This window comes from Papio anubis, chromosome 1, assembly GCF_008728515.1.
Source record: "Papio anubis isolate 15944 chromosome 1, Panubis1.0, whole genome shotgun sequence".
Classification (NCBI taxonomy): Eukaryota; Metazoa; Chordata; class Mammalia; order Primates; family Cercopithecidae; genus Papio; species Papio anubis.
The window spans coordinates 96,210,977-96,232,852 of record NC_044976.1 but is presented as its reverse complement, the minus strand read 5'-3'; the positions used below and the strand labels follow the sequence as shown (position 1 = coordinate 96,232,852).

Genomic DNA, 21,876 nt, shown 5'->3' with positions numbered 1-21,876 from the left:
AGAAGAGCATTCTGCGAATCAGAGAAGGAGATCAAATTAATGTCATTCAGCTGTTGGATGCTACAGAAAGGCAAAAGGGCCGAAGACTATGGTCACAGAATTTGGTGACCGTGGAGACCATACTTTCATTTGAGGAATAATTTGGTGGTTAGACAAGTAAGCAGTCCAAGTATATGACTCTGAGAAATTGGGTAAAGGAAGATATAAGGATGTCAGTGAGAAAAGATAACCATGTCAAAAACGAAGTTTTTTTAAATAGGAGAGGAGAAAATGACAAATACAATCTACTAAAAAGAGTAAGAGACAGTATTTGAGGACCTGCAGGAGCAGGAAGGTGCAGAATCAAGGTTACCTTTTGAGAGACTGGCAGAAGGAAAACGATGAATCTTCATTGTGGAGAGCATACTGATTAAAGTACTGAGAGGTGGAAGGGAGATGTGAAGACAAAGCTCAAGCCATCCAGACTTGATATTCTTAGTTGGAGGCATCCTCTGGTTCTGGCCCTTCCTTACCCCAGGTTATTCTATTTAAACAGAACTCTGATGTCCTGGCCTTGTAATTAGAATTTATTTGATCTTGCTGAGATTTTGCTTTTAGCACTGCCTTACTGAGATTACTGCCTCAGCTCGCCTTTTAGTTTCATTGTGCTTTGGTCCTACTCAGTAATAGATTATGTAAAAATTAAACAACAAGGACATAGATGAATTCATCTGTGTTTTCAAGGTATCATTTTATTGTAAATGTTGAAAGTTTTTATTCTCCCCATTATTTTATAACACACCAAACTCTCCAAAGAATACTAATAATCCTTTTTCATTATGATATCTGTTGTATTGTTTTATTGTGTATGGAGAATTAATTTATATTTGTGTACTAAAATATAACATTCTTGACATCTTTTTATAAACACTGAGAAATATACTTGTCATATGCTTGTGGGTTTCTCTTTTACATATATGACAGCACAGCTACATCAGTTTAATTGACCTTGGCAATCTGCATCTGCCAGTGATGTGTCCCTGAGGGACGGTTTCTGCAATTTTAAGCTGTGGCTTATTGAAGAACTTGTGTGTCACAATACCATTAAGTCTGTATAAAAAATCATTTCATGCATAACATTAAATTGACTAAAAGTTCCAATTTCAAAACCATTTCTTGTTATAAAGCTACCTCAGAGTGTCTTTGTTTTTTAAATAAGCTCATTTGAACATAGTAGTAATTAAAGCAGAAATTAACATAAATCTTGAATGTTTGGTATGAATTAAGGACGTTTTCATTCTTTATAAAGACTGCATAAAATTCCAGGCACCATATCATTTAACAAATTTCTCTCCCAATTGAAGAATAATATAGACTGTGAATAAGCATGTTTTGGGATTCTTTTTCAAGTTCTTTTTCTGTTCAACTATGGAGCTCCTGGGACATATGCCACAGTCTCCATCAAGAAGCAATCTCATGGAAATCTGTGAGAAAACTGTGCATGAACATAACAGAAAATCCCCCTCCCCATTTTATAAACAAGAAAGGAATAATACAATCCTTCTATTAATATTCATTTAACACTTCAGAGAAAATGGCAAGCAGTTATTTGGTTTGCAAATGTAAATATACATTTTTCATCCACTTATGCTTTCACTCCTTCCAAACTGGGTAAAGACAGAACAGAAGATTTGCTTCTGAGATTTCTTTTTATTGTATTCCAAGTTAAATGTATCAGCAGAGATGTAAAAGAGCTGTGGGGAGTTCATAGAAGAACAGTTACGATGAGGATGAGCGTCTTCTTCATAAGGAGCAACTAAATAAATGAATTCCTTTCTGAGAAATTATGAATAACATGCACGTGGATTTTTTCACTGAATCCTTGATTTTAGTTCTAAGCTTAAAAAACAATTAAATAATTAAAATAATGGCTACATTTTAAAAGAATTGTTGAAATTAGGAAAAGAATTTAGCTCCATAATCAGATTTAACAAAGTTTCAGTAAATTCATATATAGTATGAATCATATATGAAGATTATGTTTGCTTAAATAGAGTCCACTGTATGTACAAGGAAATGATCCTAACCATTTGATGTTCAGTCATTCTTGGTCATACAGTCATTCTTGGTGATTGTGATACAGTCATTCTTGGTGCTTAGTGCTACTGAAAGAAAACATTTCTGACCTGCTGTAGCATTGCTTATATTTATAAAAGTTGTCCATGTTCTACTTTCTTAGTGATCTTTTTGTAGATATTTGATGAGCCAAATATTGGGCATTAAAATATATACAGATGATCTCTATTTTGATTGATGTTAGTAACCTCATAACCAGCTGTGTGATCTCTTGGTTTTTCTTTTTATTTCTGGAATGAAATTAGGAACATGTTAAACTTGAAGGTCTCCAAAATAAGCAGGAGGAAATTTGGTAGTTAATTTTCAAAAGGAGGCCGAGATGATTTTTAATATGAAAGAAGATCCTTTTTCTATTTTAGAATAGAGTATCAAAGAATTGTTTGATTTTTAATGAGGTTAGCTGGATATTACAAATGATAAAATAATTAAAACAGTTGATATTCAGGTTTAAGACTTCAAAGGGTAAATATATATTGAGGAAAGAAAGCTTATTTTTAGAAGTATACATGAGTATTACGAATGTTTAGGGACACATAATAACACAATGCATATACAATAGAAATGCCCGTGAACAGAAGAGTGCTTTTAAATTCACAAATAAATGCCCCTAGGGTGGCTTATGATGTTGGTGCTAAATATTTTAAGAAATGCAAAGTTACTTATTAAACTCAGAGTAACATTTCCTGACTACTTATTAACCGAGTTTGTGACAGGTGGAGTGTTAAAGTGAATTGTTCTATGTACATTTTTTTGCATCCTAAAATCTGGTAAAGCACATTCTTCAAGAACTTCAATTTGTGAAGCATTTATTCAGCACCTCCTGTGTACAATTCACTGTGCTCAAGTGAAGATTCAAATGTTATGAGGCCTGAAGCTTATACAATTTGAGAGCTCCTCGTTAAGAAAAGGAAAATTTAGAGATTTGAAATTAGGCACAGGGCTTTGAAAGAGTCCCATGCAAGTGAGGGACCCTACTTAAGCTTCAGTAACTTCACGATAAAGTTATCCCTTCACATCTATGGGGGCTTGGTTCCAGGATCCCCCGTGGATACCAAAATCCATCTATGCTCTCAAGTCTGTTACAGAAAATGGTGTATTATTTGCATATAATCTACATATATCCTCCCATATACTTTAAATCATCTTTGGATTACTTATGGTATATCTAATACAATGTAAATGCTGTATATATAGTTGATATACTATATTGTTTAGGGAATAATAGAAAGAAAAATGTATGTACATGTTCAGTACAGACATAAACATTCTGTTTTTTTCCCAAATATTTTCAATGCACAGTGGATTGAATCCACAGATATGAACCCATAGATACAGAGAGCCAACTGTAAACATATCTTTGACTGTAATTGATGTCGTGGGACTCAGAGATAACTAAGGAATTATTCCTATCCTGCTCAAGCTTAGAGTGAAATCTGTACTTAAAAAAAAAAAAAAAAAGCTTTGATCTCCTAGTGATAAAATTTTGAATTTCTAATCTTTTTAATAATTATCTTTATTTCATATCTCTTGTAGGCCAAAGTTTTGGAAACATAAGGTCATTTCTGATAGAACAGAATTTATTTTTACCCCTTGCTGCTATTTATAAAGCTCATTACATACATCATTCAATGATGGTGTGTTACAGTTGCCATTATTAAAATAGGTTGAATTGATGAGCCATACTCACTATTGACTTTCTTACAACTCAAGTAACTGTCCACAGATGATAGTGATGATCTGTTATGCAATGGGGAACAAATGATAAAGGTCTGTTTTCATGTGACCTTTAAAAACATTAGAAAAATTTCCTCAAAATGCCATTCTGCTTTGAAAGTAATTGCATGAATATTTAATTTTTCTCTCAGTGAAAGATGGAAAAACAAAGAGAAACAGTAGAAGATTTTAAAATAAAAACCTGAGTATGATATCATTGACCCGTCTACTCATTCATTCATTCATCCATCAATCCAATTGAGTGTCCTCTGCTTCAAGAACTGTAGTGTGCTCTGTAAAACAGAGGCAAGCAGTGTGGACACGTTCCTGTTCTCATGGAACCTGTGGTCTTGTGGGAAAAACACAATCAACAGTAATCCCTCAATAATTTTCTACAACTCTAACATTCTTTAAATAGAAAGCTACAAATATATACCAATGTTTATTTTATTTCTTTTTTTTTCTCTATTTTACTCAGAAGAAACTGGTTTTAGGTGTCAAAATAACATTTTTTATATTTGGCTATTTTGCCTTATATCTGATTCATAAATCATTTCAACAACTAACTTTTCTGTTCCAAAATCTACCAAGCTCTCCTCCTTTACTTTAAGTTGTGATTAATTTTTTCTCTTTTGAGTTGGAGTAAAGAATAAGGCCCTTAGTCTGAGATGCTTTGCTTAAAAATTATTACCTGGAGAGAACATTTTTACCTGGAGAGAACATTTTATCCTAAACACTGACTTACTCAGTTTATGCCACCAAATGGGGTGTTGTCCACCTTTCTTCATTTCTTCTCTTGTTCAACCCTTTCTCTAAATTGCATCCATTGATCTCTTCCAAATGTCAGTATTATGCTTTCAAAATATTCGTTAGATATTTTTCTTAAAGAAGCACAACCTCATTCCTCTTCCATGACTCTTTTAAATTCATTGGAATGCAGCATATTTAGCAAATAATTGCAAAACTACTTTACAGAGCAATTTCCACAAGGAATTAATGGTAATGTTTGCATTTGTTGCTTTTAACAAAACAAAGCAGAAATTGCTGGCTAAATGTAACTATATACTAGATCCATTAAATTGCTTAATAGTAAGTGCAAATAATGTAACGAAAATGTTAAATATTTTGTCTCATTTTGCTTTATAAAATGTTTTGTTGTAAAAAGGAGATTAGCCATTGACCTGAATTCATGATGTAACTTTCAAAAGTGACACACATGAACAAGTTTGGGATGATATGAGTAGTAAGAGATCTGTAAAAATGATGGCTATGAATGAAGTTTTAGAAAACGTATTTTGTATGTATTTGAAAGGTTGTACTTTCCTTCTTTATAGATCCATACTTCGTAGACATAAATGTCTGCTCTGAAACATTGACCAAATCTGTGGTCTTTAATTCCTGTATGTGAGGTGTAAAGTTAAGTCAGTGCACTTCAGATGTATTGTTAACGCCAATGTTTTGTTAGCTTTTCATTTTTACAGTTAACTAAAAACTGTTGTTTGAATCCCTGGAATAATAATTAAACCATAATTTTTCTTAATTTTAAAATTATTATTATGGAATTGTCTGTTGATTAGTCATTGTCTATTGTTTTTCACTTTTTTTCCAGTAAAAGAAGCCTTGAGCCCTATAAAATTTAACAGATGGGGTCTCCCAGAAGTAGATCCAGAAACTATGCAAACTAGTGAACCATGGGTATTTGCAGGTGGCGATGTCATTGGTTTGGCTAACACTACAGTGGAATCAGTGAATGATGGAAAGCAAGCTTCTTGGTACATTCACAAATATATACAGGTAGGCATTTTTCATCATTTCCACTTAATTCTTTTCCAATGGATAAATACTTCATTTATTTTTGATACTTATCTATAAGAGCATTTCTATACGGCATATATAAAATATGTCACATACATACTTACTTGGATAAGAATTTTAAAATGTAGACTAGGTAGTAGAACTGTTTAGTTGATTAAAAATCGGGCCAGGTGTGCCACCTAACGCCTATAATCCCAGCAATTTAGGAGGCTGAGGCAGGAGAATGCTTGAGCCCAGGAGTTCAAGATCAGCCTGGGCAACACAGTAAGATCCCATCTCTACAAAAAATAAAAAATTAGATGGGCATGGTGGCACATGCCTGTGGTCCCAGCTTCTTGGGAAGCTGAGGTGGGAGGATCACTTGAGCCCAGGAGGTCAAGGTTTCAGTAAGCCATGATGATGCCACTTGCACTTCAACCTGGACAACAGAGATAGACCTTGTCCCAAAAAAAAAATAGAAAGAAAGAAAATGTATTATGCATTCCTACCATTTGAGTACTGTGAAGTCATTAGTCCTGTTGTGTTCAAAATATTTATTATTGCCTTAAATACATAGATCATACACTTATCAAATCTGATGGTATACAATATTATAGGACATATACTAGAATCTACATTAATTGTAGTCTTACATAGTCCAAAAATGGTTTGATCTGTTCATTTGGACCCAATAAGGTCCTATCTATTTTCCAAACTCTATGCACCTAAATGGAAAGAAGACAGACGTTTGATGAATTTCAGTTGCAATTCTTATTTTTTTTTAATTTTATTTATTTATTTTTTCTTTTTTGAGACAGAGTCTCACTCTAATGCCCAGGCTGGAGTGCAGTGGCATGATCTTGGCTCACTGCAGCCTCTGCCTCCTGGGTTCAAGCAATTCTCATGCCTCAGCTCCCGAGTAGCTTGGACCAAAGGTGCATGCCACCACACCTGGCTAGTTTTTGTATTTTTAGTAGAGATGGGGTTTCACTACATTGGCCAAGCTGGTCTCAAACTCCTGGCCTCAGGTGATCCGCCACCTCAGCCTCCTCAAGTGCTGGGATTACAGACATGAGCCACCATGCCCACCCTTCAGTTGTAATTTTTAAAAACAACTTAGCTTTATGATGAAATACAGAATGTGAAATGATGAGATATGAAGTTGAGCATACTTTGCCACAGTGACTGTGGTCTTGAGGAAGAAAGGTGTAACTGTCAGATCTCAGTAACTTACTTTCTGACTAAATGCTTTGTGTTCTTTTCGTTCTATGATTTCATTAAATGTAGACACAGTTACCTCATTTATGTAAAATGTTCCTGAAAAATTTGCTCTTTTTAATAAAATTTTTATTCTTTCTTTCCTATTCAGGGAAGACTGCTCACACTATGCCTTTTTACCACTCTTGTTTTGGTTCTCTTGTTTGTTTCCCACATGCTAACAAAATTCATTTTATCTTTAATGTTTGCTTTAATTTATTCCTCTTTTCCGTGACCATTTTGTCTATTCTAGTTGTCCTTCTCATGTTTGTGTAACTAATGCAGGACGTACTTATTTGCTAGGTAGGGCCTGGACTTGACACTGATTACATCATCTTTTAAAAGTTTGATTCACCTGCCTACTCCCACCTCCTCCTTGGCATCTTTGAGTAGTGTGGGGCTTGGATGAAAAAAAAAAAAAAAAAGAACAATTATTTTACTTCCATGTAATGACAAATAGGAAATTTGAATGGAAATCTGATGTGTAGAGAAAGGAGAGAAACAGACCTTTAGGTATAATGAAGAAAACATGCATGTGCTTTAAAAACACATATTGATAGGAATGATAGTGTTTGAAATATAAAATAAAAGTTGTGCCATGTAAGAGTTTTGGATTTGGCTGAAGGATTCAGACTTGTCAAACTTAAGTGTTGAATTACATTTTAAAATGGAGTAGAGATGGAAGGTAGGTAAAAATCTCTGTCAAGTAAAATCAGCATTTCCACCTTCCTGCTAGGGTGTTGGATGCAAAGTGCTAAGCAGCGATAAGGCTAACAAGGTACATATAGACAAAGTGGGATTTTTCTCTCTCCACATTGTCATTGAGTTAGTTCTGGTCTCTATCACCTCTCTTGAAATTGCCTCCACTTTCTCTCCTGTCAAATCCAATACCCCTACACTGCAGCCAGAGTCATCTTTCTAGATGTATCAGTTGAATCCTAATTTGCTCATTTAAAACCTTCATGAGGGTTTTAAATGCAAGTGGCACGATCATGGGGGTTATAAACCCTTTAAATGAGATCAGAAAAAAAAATGGCAATGACTTTTCCTCACACTCAAGGTAAAGGCCAAACTTCTTAGCTTTGTGATACTGATTTGAATGTCCCCGAGCATACCGGAGATTTCTCCTGAATCAGGGCCTTTCCCCAACTCCACCCATTTCCCTCTGGTTGAGTCCCACTTGTCCTTCAGGGTTGGCTCCCTCCTCCTCGTCCAGAGAGTTTGTGACATGAACTTCCTGTGTGCTGCTTGTTTGAAGCCTACTTACTAGTCTGTCTCTTCGCAAGCCAGGAACCATGTTTATGTATTGCTGTATTCTCAAAATATTTATCTATTAAATAGGAAAAATATACAGAAATCATTTATCTTCAGTACATTTAAGGAGGAGTTAAGAAAACTAATGAGTTTGTTATATGATAAGTTCATTAGCACTATAATATTGTTTTCTCACAAATGTAGCATTTGTTAAGAAAAATTTCTGTAATGTCTGCAGTATGTTTCACAGCTCAGGCTTATGACATTTTGTCTTATATTTTACATTAGTTTGTTTTGGGGGAAAATGTAACACTGGATAGCTTGTTTTAAAATATGATTTTATAAACAGATTATAGTATTAATCTTTGCAATTGGGTGTTTAGAAATTCTTTGTAATATGCTTTTTCAGATAAATGTGATTATCTGAAGACATCCATGTTGGGAGAAAGTGAAGGCAATTTCTCTGAGGAGAGCTTCACTTAAATTTCATTAGTTAATTTGCTCAATTACCACTTATTAAGTAATAGCTGTTGGGCCCAACACTTGACTTTGGTAGAGTACCAAACTGCATAAATAAGAGCAGTATAATATAGTGGTTATAAATTTGGGCTCTGAACTACAGAGAAGACACCAGATGCAGTTCTAACACTTTCAAATCATGTTACCTTGGACAGGTTACTTCAGCACTGCAGGGTATGGGGTGAATAAGCAATTATAAACTATTATTATTACTTATAATAATAATTAGAGCTGCTGTCCTCTTGGGTCTTGGAGAAGATTATGAGAGAAAGTATGGAAAGCTCTTGGTATAGACCAAGCTTTGTGACTATTTGCTGTGTATACCATTGTTGTGGGTTATTAGAAATCATTCACCTTGGATTGTTAAAATGAGATCAGAAAAAAAAATGGCAAATAGGAAATTTGAATAGAAATCTGATGCATAGAGTCTTAACAGATGAATATTGAAATAGGATACTTTAGATAATTACAAAAGCATTTTATTTATCCATTAATTTATTCATCCACATACACCCGTCAATCCAAGTCATCCATGCATGAATTCATTCATTCATTCATTCAAAAAATACATTTTGAAAAGTAGTGGATATAGTAGATGGCCCCAAATATTAGATTTAAATTTGCAATTAAGAATCCTATTGTCTAGTAAAGAAGTGAGTTGTGTAATGTAAGCCTAATACAGCATATTTAACACAATAATAAAGAACATAAAGTTACAGAGGTAACCTGGAAAAGAAAATGACTGATTCCATCTGGATGTGAATATTAGGATGTGGAATCAGCAAGGACATCACAAACAACAAGGTACAAATTTTAAAAAGAATAAGAAAAATTAGAATAATACTGAGTAATTAGACTTGCTGAGATTTAAAGAAGGCTGCTGGATAAGTTTTTATATGTTGCCCACTCCACAAGGGGTACCCAGACCAGGGTACAAGCTGGCTGAAATCCAGACCAAGCTCCACTCACCAAACAATAAAACCTTTTGTTGTGCTGCTTCTATGCAGAGGAAGGAGTTCCTTCCTCGAATTTTCACAAAGATGTTCTTCGCTTGCTCCATAAATTCTGCACTGGGCAGGCGCTCCTTTTTATTTCATCAAAAAGCATAGGGGGGACTAATGGAAGATCTGAATATAGAGATTATATAGGAAAAATGAGATAAAGATCAGTAATTATACCAGGGCTAGACTGCCTAGCTAGGATTTTAATTTGGAGTAGGCAGTGTGGTAGGAATTGTTTACCTATAGAAGTGGTAGTGTAAGATCTGGTATTAATGTGAAGAAAAGTATTTTCCAGTTTGTCAGAATTTCCCTTTTTAAGTGTCATTATGTTATAATATTAAATTTACTCTTTTTAAATCACTTGTACTAATAAATAATTCAATATGACTTCACCTTAATTGTTCATAATGTGATATTAGTGGAGTCCAGACATATTTATTTTCTTCTACCAAATGAATAAGAATTACTGAATATGAAGGATAATTTTGACAGTGTACCTAAAGAAAGAATTTATAACTGAAAGAATGACTATAGCTAAATGAATTCCTTAATTAGTTTAATTCCTTAATTTCTCTTTTCCTGTGAAACCAAAATTAATAATTTGTTGGTTAATCAGAAAAAGTTAAAATGTGAAACTGTAAAAAGGGTATACACATACATTAACCTCATCATTTTATTTTATTTTTTATTACATAAGAAGCACATGACCAAAGCTTATAATTTTAATTAAAGCATATAGATATTTTCTCATTTGCCTTTTTCTTTTAACAAAACCCAGGGCCAAGATGTTTTTAAATAAAATAGCCAGAGGTTTAATATGTATCTTGCCTAAATCTATCTATAACATATTGTCTACCATTTTCATTTTTAAAAGTTGTACAAGACCTTCAAGAATCATACAATGCAGTTTTCCAGATTTTTATGTTTGTCCTGCAGTCATTTCAGTTATTTGACCATCACCTAATTTGACAGCAGTATTTTTTAAGTAACTCATTTTTATTATATCCTTTAAGAACTTTCAACTTAGTTTTCATAGAATCAACCTTCTTTCATTTTGCAGCCATATAACTAATTAATGGTTGTTTATTTACATTTATAACCAACAGAAACAGGGTGAAAAACATACAACTGACTCTTGGTATGTAGACAACTCAACTAGTAAAAGCAGAACGTTCGTAGTATACAGGGGTGTCCTACTGGTTGTAAAGAATCATCTTTACATAGTTTGTGTCTCATAGGGAGGAAAACAAGGGAAGGAAATAGTCCAGTAAATCTGTCAGATGCAACCAACTTGGTTAAGAGAGCATGTAGAGGACCTCAGTTCTTTCATTACAAAAGCACCAAATAGAAGACTGATTTAATATCCAATGTTATCAATTTATAAAAACACATGGTGATATTGTGAAATTTTGGTCTTTACCCTGTTTCCTGGCATACAACTCCTAAAATCTTTGGAATCTCCAAAGTGATGAGTGTGTGTGTGTGTGTGTGTGTGTGTGTGTGTGTGTGTGTGTGTGTATGTATGCTAATGAGTTGACTGATGGCTGACAGCCCATAGGTAGCTACAGGATAGGGGCTGGTCACCAGAAGGACTGAGGCAGGATTAGGATTGGGACTTTCAGCCGTGCTCCCCAACCTCCAGGGAGAGGAGAGGGGCTGAAGGTTAAGTTAATCGGCAGTGGCTAATGATCTAATCAATCATGCCTATGTAATGAACTTTCCTTAAAAATCCAAAAGGACTAGGTTCTGAGAACTTGCCAATAGGCAAATATGGGTGGCAGGGGTACTTCCAGGATAGTTAACTAGAACGCTTCCATGTGCCAAGAAGGTGGCACACCCCAGCTCCACGGGTACAGAAGAGTCTGCGCTGGGGGCACTTTCAGACCTTGTCCTATGTATCTCTTCATCTAACTGTTGTGTTTGTATCCTTTAAAATACCCTTTGTAATCAACTAGTAAAAGTTTGGTTTTTGTTTTGTTTTGTTTATGTGTTTGTTTTTTCCCCTGAGTTCTGTAAGCTGCTCTAACCAGTTAATCTAACCCAAAGAGGGGGTTTTGAGAATCCCAGTTTATAACTGGTTGGTCAGCATCACAGGTGAAATAACCTGGGGCTTGCGATTGGCATTTGAAGTAGTAGGGGGCAGTTTTGGAGACTGAGCTCTCAACCTGTAGGAACTGGTGCTATCATCAGGTAGATAGTGTCAGAATTGAGCCGAATTAGAAGACATTCAGCTTGTGTCCGCTACAGAATTGATTGCTTGCTTGCTGGTAGGGAGAAATTCCCACACACCTTGTGTCAGAAGCGTGTTGTGAGAGTTTAGTAGAGAAACTGAGTTTGTTTTATCCACTCACACAGCGTTCAGAAGGTGGAGCACTTACTTTGTTCTAGTATTAGCATATAAACAGATTTGGTTGCAAAAAGTGGAGAGAAAAAGGCTATATGGATATCTCATCATGTTATGTCCTGCCACTGAGAGAAAATTTAGAGATAGAACACAAACTAAATTATTCTAAATTATAATCCCAGATCAGAAGCTCATTGTCCCTGCAGTAGTCATGGTAGTCCTGAGAAGGAGCTCTTATAAACATGGAACATTTTGTCAAATAAAGTTGATCTATATAGAAATTATAATCACGAAACTCACTGATTTGATGTATCATTAGAGTTATTTTTGCCATGTCATTATTCTTTTGTTAAGAATTGTTTTCAATTCACTATATTTTAGATGCAACATTTTAAAAACCACAGTATTTATTACCAGTAGTGGAAGGGAATAACTAAATGTACATGTTGCTGCTACAAAAGCAGTTGTAGTAGAAATATGTATATTCAGAGACAAAAAATAAGGGTTATTAATAGAAGGATAAATACGAATCAACAGGTTGAGGGAGAAATCCAAATAAAATAATTTGTATAGAGCATCATTTTAAATATAGGTAAGAAATGAAAAGGAAAAGATCTATTTTCTTTCAGGTAGGATTCATTCCATGAAAATCAAACATTTAAGGGAAAAAATGCAAAGTGTAAGGAAGGAGGCATCGGGGCATTAAATTTTTAAAAATTTTGAGTACGCATTTCTAAGTGCCTTCAGGAGTCACTACCTACTTAGTTACATACAGAATAATTGCAGCTGGATAGTTACAGAATATTGTTTATTGGCAGCCAGCATTTGAAGTCAACTTTCAACAACAATTAAAAAAAAAAAAAAAGTTAATTTTTTCATTGTTGGCTTAGCTTCAGTATTTCTACTACTGTATATACATGATTTTGCCTAAATACATGTTCCTAAATACTATTCTTCTGTTTTCTTCAGCAAACTTTATCCTTATTAAAATATGCTGTATTCCTGTAGTAAGTATCCATGTTAAGGTGTTTGAAAATGTTTTGACTGTTTCATTTAGGAATCTATATTATGTCTTCCAATTTGTCAACCCCCTTCTGAAACTAACTTGTGAGGCAGAATTATTTTAGAATAGATACACAAGACACACACAAATATTCTGGAATGATACTGAATCTAAAATACATTCCTTAACCCTGTAAGCTCATGAAGCACAAGTATCTTCAGTTTCTTTCTCTGCAGGGTTTTTTCAGCTTAATGGTAGCTTATGTGATACAGTATTGAAAGTTATATTGAAGTTCTCTAACAGTTACTGTGATTCTACTCAGGTGCATGTAGTATATGGGTATATTTTGAAATAGGTGTTTATTAGGCTCATCAAAACTATCATAGATATCTTGCGTTGGTGACCTACTTTTCTACTGCTTATGATTTTTTTCTGTGGGTATTTTCTTGTGGCTCGACTGAGGCACAAAAAAATCACTAGTGGTTGAGGGAATTAAGTATCTCAGGGGATTGGTAATGAGATACAGAGCCTTTAACCTCTTGGTCACTAGTTCAAATCTGCCCCAGGTCAAGAGTGACAGAAAGTCATTACCATCTGATGGCAGTTCAATAGGCTCTGTGAAACGAATTTGTGATTTCAAGACCTAGTGGAGACAAATTCATGCCATAGACCTGCAGTAGAGTGAGTACAAATGGTAGCTGTGATTTTAGTTTGAAGAGAAATGAGAAGTCCAGTCATTGCTAGATATTCCATCTTCTTTCTGTGAGCTGAGCTTCCTTTGGTGGATTTGTTAATGGAATGGCATGAGAAACCTAGCTTTATGCGGTGATTTGGGACCAAGAGGTGCACATCCATAGGAATCTTTGTCTGTCATTGTTGCTAATGAGGTACAATTCAGCATCACTAAATTGACTTTTTTTTTTTTTTTTTTTTGAGACGTAGTTTCGCTCTTGTTGCCCAGGCTGGAGTGTAATGGTGCGATCTTCGCTTACTGCAACCTCCGCGTCCCGGGTTCAAGCGATTCTCCTGCCTCAGCCTCCTGAGTAGCTGGGATTACAGGCATGTGCCACCATGCCCAGCTAGTTTTGTTGATCAGGCTGGTCTTGAACTTTTAAAAAGTGATTTTAGACTCAGATGATATTGAATTCAAGATTGAAAGTTACATCATTCATGTCTCCCATTTCTTCAATGCCCTCCATGTATATTTTTTAAAGGTTTCATTTTCCTTTTTTAATCATAACATTAATTTCATCTAATTTGGACATATGACTGAACATTTAGGGAAGCCTGTTCATTCTTGTTAATCTTTTACTTGAAAAATAGTTAACAAACAAGAACAGACAATTATAAAGACAATTAAAGATATGGAATTCCAAATTGAGTACCATGCAAAAAGATCATTGTGATAAAATCTAATTGAATTGTGTGCATTCATATCAATAAATGAAATTTTTTACCTTCTGTTATTTTTTGGGTTGATATTATATGAGAAATTTTTCTTTCTGGTATCTTTAATAAACTGTCATTTTATTAACAATTTCTGATTTGGGGACATTTGAAAGGAATTATCTTTCTGAAGAGGAAAAAAGACATGTTTATACCTGAAAATTTATAAGATGAGAGCATTTTAATAATGGCATATTTACTATTTTATTTTATGCTGGGGTCAGTGATTTTCAAAATGAATCCACAATGCTGGATTGTAAGAATTTTAAAGCTACCTTGAATAATGCTTATGATGTGGGAAAAAAACGTAAAGAATGATAATAACTCTGCCTCATGTTAAAGATTTCTGCTCTGGACAAAAATGAACAGTTGTTGAAAATATGACAGTCAGGGATTTTAGAAAACAAACTTACAAGAACTTCTCTGTGTTGAAGCCCCTGTTACTTAGAAGACCTTTAGTCCCAACTTTAAATAAAAGACACTTGTTATCATTATCATTGCTTAAAATATCACTTTAATTCCACATCTTCAAAGGCATTTTTTTGCCCTGAAATATACCAGTGATTTCTACAATATCTGAAGAACTATGATTTGAGAATTAGAAATTTAAATTGCACAGGCTTAATATTAGAGTATTTCCGTTACCCTTTGCAGGTTTTGAGGCAGCTTATTCGACCTTACAGTCTCACCAGGAAGCTAATGGGAAAGCCTTGCAGCAATCTTCACAGGAAAGTTTCCAAATGTCAAGTGTCATCTTTCCAGCTGTTAGATGAATGGGTAGCCAAGAGGCATTTATTTGGGTGTGCAGCCCCTGTGAAATCTGGGTGAAGCGGGAGAAAAGGCTATAATTTGGTGTTTAGTTTACCAGCATTGGTATAGTTGCAAATCTCCTAGCCAGGCAAAGGATTTCATTTTGTGGTTTGATGATTGACAGCCAGCTGCAGTGTTCTTGCACTTAAAGAATAAAAATGGCTGAAAAAATGGCATCATCGATATGTCATACTAATTTTCGAATCCTCTACTGCTGCAGATAAAAACAATCTTATCAACAGAGCTGCCTTCTTCTTCTCTAAACCCCTTTCCAACTGAGAAGAGGTAGGCTTTTGAAATGACAACTGTATTAAAATCTTGAGACTTATTGAAAAAGTGTCCTTCAGTTTAAGATATATTGCAGTCTCTTTAATTCCTGTGTTAAGAGAAGATTGATATAAATCATTGGGCACTGTCAGGTTGAAAAACAATGAATATCAATAAAAAGACAGTTTTAAATCATAATGGATTCAGTTTGAGATAGTGATAGCCTCCAAAAAATAATATTGAAGTATGTCATGGCTAAATGCTGTTTCCATGCTAAGTTTTTCCACTGGGTCAGGATCATCGTGTTGAGATGACTTCAGGTCAGTCTCATTGGGAAACTGAGCCTTTAGCTTAACTAGTACCAGAAATGTATGTGACCTCATCTTTATTTCTTGCAATGGCAAGTAGTAAAGTCAAATTTGCTTACAGTTATTGAAAAATGAAGTCGTCTTCAGTTGCTTATAAATAAACATACATTAAACCCTGTAGTACTCTCCACATAATTTTCCTCTTTGATAGTACATTCAGGTTAAATTGTGATGTGTTCTTTAGCTAATATTTAAAAATAATTATTATGCATCAGAGACTTGACACGTTTTCTATTAAAAATTCTAGTAATGTGAAGCTTTTTGTGTATAAACGAGAATTTATTTTTTGTAACGTCCATATGTTCTAAAAGGAAGTCAAGGAAAAAATGAGCAATGAGGCTATACCTAATGGAGCTATCAAAACAAAACTATCTAGTTGGTGATAGAGGAAGGAAATACCATGACTAATAAGTAATTTTAATGCCTTTTATTGACTTTGTATAGGTTCCAAACTTTTATTAAATGGCAGTGTTTGACCTGAAAAGTAATTTAAAATGAAATTGTCTCTGTAAAGACAGAATATTTCCTTGCCAGTATACAGTAGATTGCTACTTCTGGCAGAGATAACCGAAGATTAGAATGGGCAGGAAAAAAAAAAAAAAAAACTGAAAAATCTGATCCAATACATAGGGAATCTAACCTTAGTTCATGTTGATGGAGTATGAAAGAAATTAACCACTGCAGTGTCAACTGGTCCAGATGGACTAGAACTGTTATGCATCCCATGCCAAATTTTCAGCGCTCTAATGCATGGGGCCCTCTGGGTCTAATGACAATGTAGCACAATAAAACAAAACACCCAAAACCTTTGGTTTGCTGTGGGAAATTTAAATACAGACTAACCTCATTGTAAATTTTGACCAGAATTGTGTTCTTCTGAATTCAGTGATTTAGTAAAGTAGAATCTCAAACAAGTTGTAAAGGATCAGATCAAAAAATATCCAGGATGGTGTAATGGCAACCTGAAAGTCAAGCAGTCTGGGTTCAAGTCCCGAACCAATTGCTCATTAATTCTGCCTTCAGACTTTTGGGAATATCATGTTGCCTTTTTGGTTTTCTCACTTATGTCTCTGAGACAGAACATTGTCATCATAGAGGTGGAATTCCCAGCTCAAGGACTTAACAACTTTTAAAATCTCCGATACGTTATCTGGAACCTCATTATTTTCATTCATGGGAGGGGCAGAATTGTAATTTTATACGGTTCTAAAACCCAAATAATATATATAAAAATTTAAAAATCTAATTTTTTGAATACCCATTATGGTTGATTGTTTTTAGAGGTTTAGCATTCACTTTATACTCAAAATTACCTCTGGATTAACCATTTCCCCATTTTAAAAAAATGGAGAACTGTGCTGGATTTGGTTGAGATGTAGTTGGCCATGAGTTAGGAAGCTGAGGAACAGGATTTAAAAGAGTAAATTCACATAGTAAGATAATTTACTCAGAAGAATACAACAATAATAGAATTATCTGAAAAGGCTGTAAAAAATCTTAACTATCCTCGAAGAGATAAAGACAAGAATAACATCCATAAAAAATAACAGAAAAAATGTAATGCCTTTCTTAAGGTGTTAAAACTAGTTAATAGCAATGCTGGGGCTAGAACCCAAGTTTTTCTGTTCTCAGTTCTACTGTTCTTTTCAATAACCAGCTTGCTTTTTCCTCATGATGTTCTTTTCTCTTTTTCTGAGCTCCAGCTGAGCATGTGGAAGTCAAAACACATAAGTGAGTTCCTAGCAGTTATCAGAGAACTCTGTTCCGGAATGGGGACAAGTATTGGACTTTTTGTGATTCTTAGAACCAGTACTCAAAATTTACCTTATTTCATTTTAGATCACTTCCCATGTACTGAACAGTCACTATATAGCAGACAACATCCTGTGAGAATGTAGCCTTCAAATAGATTTTTAGTCAGTTTTATTCTCTGTTGTATCCCTAGAACAGTGGTTACCTTATCGTTGGTGGTTGGCCAATGAAATGCCTGCCATGTGTAGGCACTTAATAAATACAGTTGAAACAATGCGTAGGTTATGGAAATGTTTTAGATTATGAGGACATTGAGTTTAGGAAATGGATTTCGTAAGTTCACATGGCTCATTGGTGATAAATACTACCTTAGATTACTAAAAGATCTGATGCTTGATGGTGGGGTGGAGTTACCATGGAAACAGAAGGATACAGATGAGCATGCTTGGGCTTTGTAGTTTTTCTCATTTGATCTTCACAACCATCCTTCCCTATAGACATTGTTATTTCTATTTTGAAGTGACCTCTGGGCAACTACACTGGTTTTCTCTTCACACTCTATCCTCACCTTAGTCTATTTCAGAGAATTCTCCTTCTAGAAATATGAGGGGTAATAGGTTAACACAAGAGCAAGTATTGGCTGATATGTTGACTTACAATTTTGAGCTTCTTATTCCAAGGCTTAATATTTAACATTACTGCTGTCACCTTTCTTAAATGTCAGCTTCTTTTATTTACCTTCGTCACTCTCACCTTGATCATACTGACTCCTTTATGTTACATGGATTTGCTGTCAGGCACCACCCTGAGCTGGTCACCATGCTTTTATTACTTGAGTCATTGACATCTTGTCAGCAGTATCACCACCTTTGCCCCTGGGCCTGTCAATATGGCAATTGTTACCCTTTTGATTGACACTTTTGAAAATTTGTCAACATGTTATTTATTATTTTAGGGGGATCCCTAACTTAAAATCATTTCTTTAAGTTCATTTACTGTTTTATTCTTTGAACAGACTCTTTGGTTTGTATGCAGTAGAGGCTATAATAGTCTATATGCTCTTACATTAACAGATAATATTATAACTAGTAGAATGTAAAAGAAACCAATGTATTACTATAATTAAGTGATATGGGTTGGATCTGTGTCTCCACCAAATCTCATTTTGAATTCTAATCCCCAGTGTTGGAGGTGGGGCATGGTGGGTGGTGACTGGATCTTGGGGGCAGAATTAGAGTATCTCTCAGGACAAACTAAAACAAAAACACAAAATACCAAAAGACTAATAAAAAGAAAAAACTTATGCAAGAACAGTACTAAGAGATGTTTTATAGCAGTAAATGTCTACATTAAAAAAGAAAGAAGATCTGAAATAAATATCATAACTTTAAACATCGATGAACAACAGCAAAACAACAACAACAACAAAACAACTAAGCTCAAAGTTAGCAGAATGACGGAAGTAATAAAAGATTAGAGCAGGAACAAATGAAGAATAAAAATACAATAGAAAAAAGTCAATAAAATTAAAAATTGTTTTTCAAAAGATAAAATTGACAATTTGTTATCTGAACCAAGAAAAAAAGAGAGGATTCAAACATAAAATTGGAAATGAAACAGGAGACATTACAACTAATGCCAGAGAAATAAAAAAGAAGACCATAGGGGACTATTGTGAACAAATTTGACAACCTAGATGAACTGGATAAATTCCTAAAAACATACAACCTATAAAGACAGAATTAAGAAGAAATGGAAAACCTGAAGAGACCAATAACAAATAAGGAGGTTGAGTCAGTAATCAAAACCCAATCCAAACAGGAAAGCCTGGGACCAGGTGGCTTCGTTGGTTAATTTTACTGTACATTTAAAGAAGAATTAATATCCTTTTTTCCTAAACTCTTGTGAAAATAAATAGAAGATTAAATACTTCCATACTCATTTTATGAGGTCAGCATCACACTGTTACTAAAGATACCACAAACAAAGAAAACTACAGGCCAGTATTCCTGATGAATATGGATACAAAAACTTTCAATGAAATATTAGCAAACCAAATTCAACAGCACATTAAAAAGATTGTATTCTATCACCTATAAATCTCCATAAAGCAAGACTTATTCCTAGGATGAAAAGATGGTTCAACATACACAAATCAATAAATGTGATAACACCACATTAACAGAATGATGGGCAAAAACCATATGTCAAACCAAAGAAATAAGAGGCATCCATATCAGAAAACAAGAAGAAAAATTAACTGTTTGCAGAGGACATGATCTCATACATACAAAACCCTGAAGACTGCCCCCAATAACGGAAGAACTAATAAACAAATTCAGTAAAGTTGCAGGATTCAAATCCACATACAAAAAGCAGTTGTATTTCTGTATGCCAACAATAAACTATCCAAAAAATTAAGAAAAAAATCAATTTACAATAAGACTAGAAAGAATAAAGTACTTAAGAATACACTGAATCAAGGACACGAAATACTTTTAAAATAAAAACTCTAAAATACTGAAAGAAAGTAAAGCAGACAAACCTAAATGGAAAGACATCTTATATTCTTAGAATATAGATTGGAAAAACTAATGTTAAAGTATCCATTTCACCTAAAGCGATGTACAGACTCAATGAAATCCTTATCAAAATTCCAAATACATTTTTTACAGAAATTGAAAACATAATCCTAAAATATATATGAATGCACAAAATACCCAAATAACAAAAACAATTTTGAATAAGAACAAAGTTAGAAGCATTATACTTCCTGATTTCAAAACAATTACAAAGCAATAATAATCAGAACAGTATGGTACTGGCATAAAAACAAACATGTAGAGCATTGGAACAATAAAGAACTTATATGCTACAGCCATGCCATGTACAGTCAACTATACAACATATACAATGACTTTCAATAAAAAGTCAAGAATGCATAGTGGGGAAAGGATTGTCTCTTCAATAAATGTTACATTGGGAAAAGTGGCTATCCACATGCAGAATAATTAAATTGGAACGTTATCTTTCACCACAGACAAAAATTAACTCAAAATTAATTAAAGACTAAAATGTACAACCTTCAACTGTAAAACTCCTTAGAAGGAAGCATATGGGAAAAGCTTCATGACATTGGTTTTGACAATGATTTCATGGATATGACAGCAAAAGTGTGGTCAACAAAAGCAAAACGAGATAAGTGGGATTACACACTATTATATTAGCTGAACTAAAAGAGCTTCTGCATAGCAAAGGAAACAATCAACCAAGTGAAAAAGCAGCCTTTAGAATGGGAAGAAATATTTACCATTAATTAACCAGCAGTTAATTTCCAAAAACTATAAGAAACTTTTAAAATTCAATAGCAAAATATTGAAATAGTCCAATTTAAAAAATTAGCAAAGGACTTGAATGGATATTTTTTCAAGGAAGCCATACAAATGGCCAACAGGTATATGAAAAAATTCTTATCACAGATCATCAGGAAAATGAAAATCAAAACCACATTGAGATATCATCTCACACTTGATAACAATGACTATTATCAGAAAAACAAAAGTTTGACAAGTTTTTGGAGAAGTTGAAACCCTTGTTCAGCTGTTGATGCAATGTAAAATGGTGGAACTGCTGGAGAAAACAGCATAGATGTTTCTCAAAAAATTTAAAATAGAACTATCGTATGATCCAACAATCCCACTTCTGGGTATATATCTAAAATAACTGAAATCATTGTTTCAAAGAGACATCTGCATCCCCATGTTCACTGCAACATTATTCACAATAGCCAAGATATAACCTAAATGTCCACTGATAGATGAATGGATAAAGACATTCTGATTTATACATCCAAGAGAATATTAGTCAGACTTACAAAAGAAGGAAACTGTATTGTTTGTGAAAGAATGGATAGAACTGGAAGACATTATGCTAAATGAAGTGGCCATCACAGAAGGACACATACTGCGTGATTCCCTCTATACGAGGCATCTAAAGTAGTCAAATGTGTAGAAGTAGACAATAGAATGATGGTTTCCAGGAGATGGGTGAGAGGGATGTTGGGTATATTGGAAAGAAAGAAGGAAATAAAGAAAAGAAAAGAAGGAAGGACACAAAAAGTAAAGAGGAAGGAAGGAAGGAGAAGGAAAGAGGAAAGAAAGGGAGGACAGGAGGGAAGACAGAGAAGAAAGAGAAATAAAAGAGAAAGAAAGAGAAAAAGAAAAAAGAAAAGGA

The 21,876-nt window shown here is 34.2% G+C and overlaps 1 protein-coding gene across 5 annotated transcripts in view; it reads left to right on the top strand.

The window, feature by feature from the left end:
- Nucleotides 1-21,876, top strand: part of DPYD (dihydropyrimidine dehydrogenase) — an 869,249-nt gene that overhangs the window by 390,781 nt on the left and 456,592 nt on the right. For all 5 annotated transcript variants that reach the window (XM_031654381.1, XM_031654339.1, XM_031654360.1 and 2 more), the window contains one exon: nt 5,438-5,622. In XM_031654381.1, the coding sequence (XP_031510241.1) occupies nt 5,438-5,622 (185 nt within the window). The remainder of the gene's footprint in view (nt 1-5,437; nt 5,623-21,876) is intronic.